The sequence below is a fragment of the Pelodiscus sinensis genome, chromosome 27 (assembly GCF_049634645.1).
Source record: "Pelodiscus sinensis isolate JC-2024 chromosome 27, ASM4963464v1, whole genome shotgun sequence".
NCBI lineage: Eukaryota > Metazoa > Chordata > Testudines > Trionychidae > Pelodiscus > Pelodiscus sinensis.
In genome coordinates, this window is record NC_134737.1 from 17,868,686 (window position 1) to 17,875,607 (window position 6,922).

General features: G+C 60.3%; 1 protein-coding gene across 1 annotated transcript in view; it reads right to left on the bottom strand.

Annotated features, from left to right (window-relative positions):
* Positions 1-6,601, bottom strand: part of KCNC4 (potassium voltage-gated channel subfamily C member 4) — a 47,294-nt gene extending 40,693 nt beyond the window's left edge. The window contains exon 1 of the mRNA XM_006132408.4: positions 4,573-6,601. Within this exon, the coding sequence (XP_006132470.1) occupies positions 4,573-5,223 (651 nt within the window). The 5' untranslated portion in view covers positions 5,224-6,601. The remainder of the gene's footprint in view (positions 1-4,572) is intronic.
* Between the last annotated feature and the right edge of the window lie 321 nt (positions 6,602-6,922).

Here is a 6,922-nt window from a genome sequence, read left to right on the forward strand (position 1 = left end):
GAAAGCTTAAGCTCCAACCCTTCAGTTAGTCTATAAGGTGCCACAGGACTCCTCGCCACTATTGCAGATTCAGACTAACACAGCTACCCCTCTGATGCTTGACATAATGGGAATAGTAATCCTTCCTTCACTTGATGTATCTCCTTAGACCGTAAGTTCTCTAGGCAGGGATTGTCTTGCTGTACAGTATTTGTAGCGTTCCCGGTACCATAAGGCCTCTAGGCTCTACTGTAAAACAAATGCAACATTATCATTCTCTCTTCTGCTTCATGTGGCTGTTGGATACTTCCTGCTCCCGTCTTTCAGGGAACATTACTACATGCTGGTAAGGTGCTGCCGTGCTCTACCACAGAGGTAGCTGCATTTTGGTGGTAGGTGACAATTTTCTATAACAGGCCATATTCTTCCCACCTACAGTGCTTGAAATCCACTAGGATTATTTGGCATTTACACAGGCCTAAGTAAAGCAGAATTTGATCCACATTTTTGTAAGACCCTTTGGGATCCTTCAAGATGAAGGATGCTACATCAATCGAGAGAGGGCTGGAAACTGGGCACAGAATAGGAAGCCCAGAGATGCTGACTGGTCCTCCTAGTGATTCCAGAGTGCCTCAGTTTCCCCCAATGTTGCCATGGCAATAATACCTTTCCCACAGCAGGAAGGTGGGGAGGGGGGTGAGATGAGCATTAGGTAATGGGACAAACTCCACTACGCTTGTGCCACCATTTACACCAGCACGCAGTGTAAAACATCACCACCTGTCTGGGAAGGAGTACCGCAGAAAGGAATCTAGGGGTCATAGTGACCACAAGCTAAATACAAATCAACAGCGAGATGCTGTTGCACAAAAAGCAACACGATTCTGGGCTGCATGAACAGGTGTGCTGTGAGCAAGATGCGAGAAGCCATTCTTCTGCTCTGCTCTGCGCTGGTCAGGCCTCAGTTGGAGTATTGTGTCCAGTTCTGGGCACTGCATTTCAAAGAAGATGTGGAGAAATGGTTGAGGGTCCCGAGAAGAGCAACAAGAATGATGAAAGGTCAGAGAACATGAGCTGTGAGGGAAGGCTGAAAGAATTGGCCTTGTTTAGTTTGGAAAGGAGAAGACAGAGCAGTTTTCAAGTATTGAAAAGAGTGTTACAAGGGGAGGGAGAAAAATAGTTCTCCTTAATCCCTGAGGACAGGACAAGCAGCAATGGGCTTAAACTGCAGCAAGGAGGTTTAGGCTGGACATTAGGAAAAACTTCCTGCCTGTCCGGGTGGTGAAACACTGGAATGAATTGCTTGGGGTTGTGGAATCCCCATTCCTGGAGATATGTCCATCTAACCTGCTCTTAAATCTGTCAGGGATGGTTTATTCTGGCCGGGGACTAGACTCGATGACCTGGTCTCTGTCAGTTTCAGGATTCTATGGTTCTGTCTTGGTCAAGTTTTTACACCCACTTTGCCAGGGCAAAGACTTTCCCAGGCACGAGCCAGGAGGGTTACTCCTAACGACAGGCATAAATCAGTAGAGCTCCATTGATTTCAGCAGAGCCATGCTCATTTAGACTCACTGAGGAGCTGCCCTGGCGAGGCCTGCGGATAACAGATCATCCTTCCTCTCCCTTCCCCACCGACAAAGGGCCCAGAGCCACAGTGCGAAGGCTGCAGTCGCACTACACTGATTCACACCTGCTGAGCATACGGCCCTGTAGCTCCAGGGGGTCACCTCCAATCAGACTGGTTCCAGAAGTTCCCCCTGGCCCAATCAAACCAATTCCACCCTCGGAGAAGGCAGCTCAGGCCACACTCTGGTCTCACCCACCCCGGTAATGCTGCTGCGGGAAAGTGGCGGGTGCTCTTCGGGGTTGGGGGGGGGGCTCGATTCTCCTCTCCGGCTCCCCTGGTGTCACACCGCTGACCGCAGGCGCGTCACTCCCCACTCACACCCGGGTGAGCAAGAGGAGGCTCAGGCCAAGCACTGATGATTCCTGCCCCACCCGGGGTGAAGGGCTGCAAAACTCCTGGCCAAGTCAACACTGGTGTCAGAGGGCCCCCCACGGCCACTCAGGTTCCTTCTTCCCCAAGCATGGAGGCCAGGAGACAGCAGCAAGCGACAGCTCCATGGTGCTCCAGGGCTTGGCCCCCCACATAGAAACCCTCCCCCAGCAGCCCCATGGCTCGGCTCCTCCCCCTCTCCCAGCACCTCCTTCAAACAGCTGTTCAGCAGCCTACAGGAGGTGCTGGGGAGTTGGGGCTGGAGGAAATGGTGTTGTGGGGCAGAGCAGGGGGGGACCCCCCACACAGCAGTTGGCGCCTCTGGCAGAAGCGTGTGTCTGTCGGCCAGCAGGTGGAATGCCGAGGCCTGGCCCGAGAAGGGCTTCGGACCCCACGCCCATGTTGAAATGCTCCCACTCCCGCCTGCCAGGTGCCAAAGAGCAATCTGGAGCCTCAGCTGGCGTAAACTGGCAGAGCTCCGCTAACTTCACCCACCACCCGACAGCTGGCGCTGCACAGGTGACTGAGCTACAGCCGGGCTGGAAATGCAGCCCTGGCGCCGGCGGCCGCAGGCCAGTGCGCCTTTCTACCCCCACCGCTCATGCCAGCTGGGGTGCGGCCCCAGGCCTCTCCCGATCCTCTCACCACCCCCACAATTACTCTGAGGTGCTGGCCGGGGGGCCCAGACACGGCTGCAGAACAGGAGCCTGTATTCTGGCCCTGGCTCGCAGTGATCTGGAGTAGGTGAGGTTGCTGCTCGCTGCCTCAGTTTCCCTGAAAAAATATCGTTTTCTGTCCCAAACTCCGACCCGGCGCTTTGAGGTAATGGACTGGAAAGCATTACCGAAAGGGCCCACCGTCACTGAAGCCACATACCCAGGATTAGAAGGAGCCATTTTTACAGTCCCTTGTCTGACTAGCCATGGCACGGGCGACATCTGCCTCTGCTCCCACCGAGACATCCCTGAGGCTCCCGGCGCTGGCAGAGCCCTGCTGTCACACCCCTGGCTCGGCGCAGTCATAACAACCACGAAATACACCTTGCCATCAGCAGCACCCCACTGGAAGCCTTGTCCCGGGGGCAATTGTTTTCAGCTGAGTCTGGTTGAGAGCCGCTTCCTGCACCAGGGAGCCCTGAGACCAGACGGGTTTGCTCCCGAGGAGCTGGACTCTCTGGAAAGGCTGTTGCTACCTAAGCCTCTGCCTCAGCTGCCTCTTGGGTTTCTCTTGCGGTTGAAGGGAAACACTCTTGACAAGCACCTCGCTCTGGATGGGAGTGTGGTTCCTGCCAGGAGCTTGGAGCCTATTTTTTGTTGTTGTTTCTTTTTGCACCTCCCAAATGTCAAAATCTCTTTTAGCTCCCCGGCGTGTCAGTCGCTTGGTATTTCTGAACTGGGTGTGAACAGGGGACTGGAGGTGCGAACAGGAGTGGCTGCGGGTGGATGCGGCTGTGCGTGGCGGCATGTGTGTGTTGGTGGTGTGTGGGCTTGGGGATGAGTGTGTGAAGGGAGCCGCAGGCTGGCACGTGTGAGGGTGACGCTGGGCGCAGGGGAGTTTCTATGGATGGGGTGGGATGTGGTGTGGTTCTGTGTACACACAGAGGGGGCTGTGCTAATGCACATGGGGGTGTCTATCAGTGTGGCTGGATGTGTGTTAATTGCTACAGACGATGGCGCGGCAGAGGGAGGGAGCAGTTTGTATGGGGATGGCCTGTGTGTTTGACTATGTGCAGATGGGTGTGGGTGGGTGTGTTTGCATGAGTCCCCTCCTTGTGCACAGATGTGAGTGCGAGCCAGGCTTGGCGGGGGCGTGTTGTGAGTCTGGCCAGGCCGGTGGGCATGGAGGGGTGGGAACACTCCAGGGCCAGACCCCGGCTGTAACCCGACGATAGACACTGCACTCAGCCTGTGGATTCGGAGCGTGGCAAGGGGGACTGGATAAACAACCCAGCAGCCTCTGGCATGGCCTGGAATTCTGCCAGGACTCAGGGCTGGCAAAGACTCACCCTGACGATCCCTCAGTGCCCACCAGCTCTGAGATGGCCAGGACGGGGCTGCTGGGGCAAGTGCTGCTGCTAGTTCTGTGGCCGATGCCCCGGCGCACGGCAGAGAACTGGAGCAGGGAAGTTTGAATGGAACATGGAGGTGGGGGGAGGAAGAGTCAGCACTTCTCCTGGGCAAGGAAACCAAGGGGAGGGCAACAAGGCAGCTCAGGGGGAGATGAATAGGAGAACTAATGCGCCCAGGGGGTTGGGCAGATGAAGGGGGGAATCAATGCATCCATGGGGGGTGTCCAGTAAATGATGGGGCAAACCAATGCACCAATGGGGGGTCTGATGAATGACAGGGCAAACCAATGCACCCATGGGGGGGGGGGGTAGTCCAATGAATGAAAGTTTGAACCAATGCACCAATGGGGGGGAGGAAGTCCAATGAATGACAGGGGGCACCAATGCATCCATGGGGGGGGGGTCCGGTGAATGAAGGGGCAAACCAACAAGTCCATGGAGTAGATCAATGAGTGGGGACCAAATGCATGTCACCTGCTCTGATCCCGCTCTGCCCCATCCCCTGGGGTGTCTCTTGCGAACTCACCCTTGCTGCTCTGGATGAGTAGGGATCCTCGAAGAGCGCCCACATCCTGGGCTGCCAGTTGCGGCAGCAGCCACCCCCTCCTGTGGCCCCCGCCGCCCCTGGCGGCCTGTCATCCATGCCCAGGCGCTGGAGGGCCAGCTCCCTGCCGCCTTCCTCCTCGGCCTCCTCGCCACCAGGCCCCGCGCCGGGCTCGGGGCTCTCGAAGATGTCCAGCGCCTCCTCCGCGTCGCGGTGCTGCCGGTAGGTCATCCAGCAGCAGGGCTCCACGTCGGTCTCATCAATGCCCCAGTAGGTCAGCTCCTCCTCGAAGAGGGGCCCGCAGATGTCGGCGGGGCAGTGCAGCTTGCCCGTGCGGTAGTAGTTGAGCACGTAGGAGAAGATGCCCGGGTGGCGGTCGAAGAAGAACTCGTTGCTCTTGCCATCGAAGTCAAAGTTACTCTGGGCATCGGGGTCGGCCAGCCACGCCAGGCGGGTGCCGGGCAAGGTCCGCAGGGTGCTCTTGTAGGTCTCATGCCTGGTGCCCCCGACGTTGATGGTGATCTTGTCCGACTCTTCCCCTTTGGCCATCTCTTCCTTCAGACATGTTTTGGAGGGTGGTTTGTTCCCAGACTTGCGTCCACGGTAGGATGAGACACACACCGAGCTGATCATAGATTTCGGTGGATGGGAAATGCCCTCTAAACACCCTTCCTCTGGCGAGGAGCTGGGAGGCGGTGGGGGGCTCTGCTTTCTCTCTCCCCAAGCTCAGACAGCTCTGCCCTTGGGCTGCCTCATGGATGGCTCTGGGCAGGAGGGGACTGGGCACAGGTGGGCGCTCTGGGGGGAAGCAGGGCAATAGGAAGGCCCCACGCCCTTGCTCCAGACACCAGGAAGCAGCAACAAGGAAATGCCTCCTGGGGAGGGAGGACCAGCGGCAGAGCTGGGCTGGGAAGCGGGGCAAAGGCACTTGGATGAGGACGGATCTCTGGCTGTTGGATCCGGGGGGACGAGCCACAAAGACAGAGCCGAGAGGTTCCCACGGCAGCCGGGGAAAGTGTCCGTCTGCCGCCCTTCGCCGGCAGCGAGAAGCCAGCCCCTGACGCGGATGGGAGCTTGGCTCCGGGTTAAAACAGACCCCAAACTTTGGAAGCGCCGTAAGGGGAGTGACTCCGGTCTCTGCTCCGGGACGACACCGCTTCCTCGCTCTCCCCGGCCGGATGAGCGGGGCGATGCCTGCTCAGGCTGGGCTCAGAAGGGCTTGGCTCCCCGCTGTTTACACTCCGCTCCAAGGCAGGCGGGCTTCACGCCGAGCCCGGCTTTGGGTTCCTCGCGTCCAGCTCCGCCTGCCTCCAGACTCTCCATAGAATCCGCCGCGCAGCGGAGCAGCGGGACCGGCCTCTGGGCGGGGGAGGAGGCAGGAGGGAGCCGGGGCTGGTCCCCCAGGTGCGCTCGGGCGAGCGGGGCGCGGCGGGCCGGCCGGTGGGCTGCGAGCCGGGTCAGTCCCAGGCGCCGGGGAGGGGTCCGGGGACTCGCGCTCTCTCCGGGCCAGGGCAGGGCTGGGGCCGCGCTCCGGGGCCGCTTGTTTATCGCTCGCTGCCAACTCGCGGCCACTTTCCGCCGGGGCTGGAGAGAGGCGCGGGGCGCAGCGATCCGGGGCCGGGCAGGTTCCTGGCACCCAGCGTGTCCTCTTGCATCACCCGGGGGCGCTGGCTTCCCGGGGCAGGGCGCGGGGCTGCGGCTTCTCCGGGCGCGGCGGCTCAGAGGGCGGCGGGGCGGGGGCCAGACAGCGGCTCAGCCATATTTCGGGGCGCCTTGGAGGAGCTGCCGCCGCCGCTTGTTGCTTTTATACGCGGCTCCTGCCTTGGCAGCCGGCGCTGGCTCAGCCCCTGCGAGCTGCTTAACCCTTGCGGCGCCGCCTGGCAGCGGCTGGCTGGGGAGCAGCGGGGCTGGGGCTCGCCCGGCCTGGCTCCATGCCCAGACGCCGCCTTTGGCCCCAGCGACTAGCACTGGCCGCGCTCCGGGGAGGGGAACGCCGATCTCCCCGCCCGGCTGGGGACCAAGCAGCAGGGAGCTGGGGGTTCTCCGCCCACGACCAGATCAACAGAGGCCACCTGCAGACAGAAGGGGCCAGACCCTCTCCCTGCCCGTCGGCTCCCCATGGCCACCCCGAGACCATGGGCACCCCAGTCCTGCCCGCCGGGCCCAGGGCCAGCTCGCCCTCCCCGGGAGCGTCAAGGGGCCATGCCAGGGGCATTCGGGGAGGTTTCTGCATGCGCCTGGGCCGGCCGCCTGCCAGAATGGGGGGGCCTCGCCCCGTGGTGGGCAACCCAACAACAGGCCTTTTCGGGAACATGCGGCCCCCGGGGCAAGC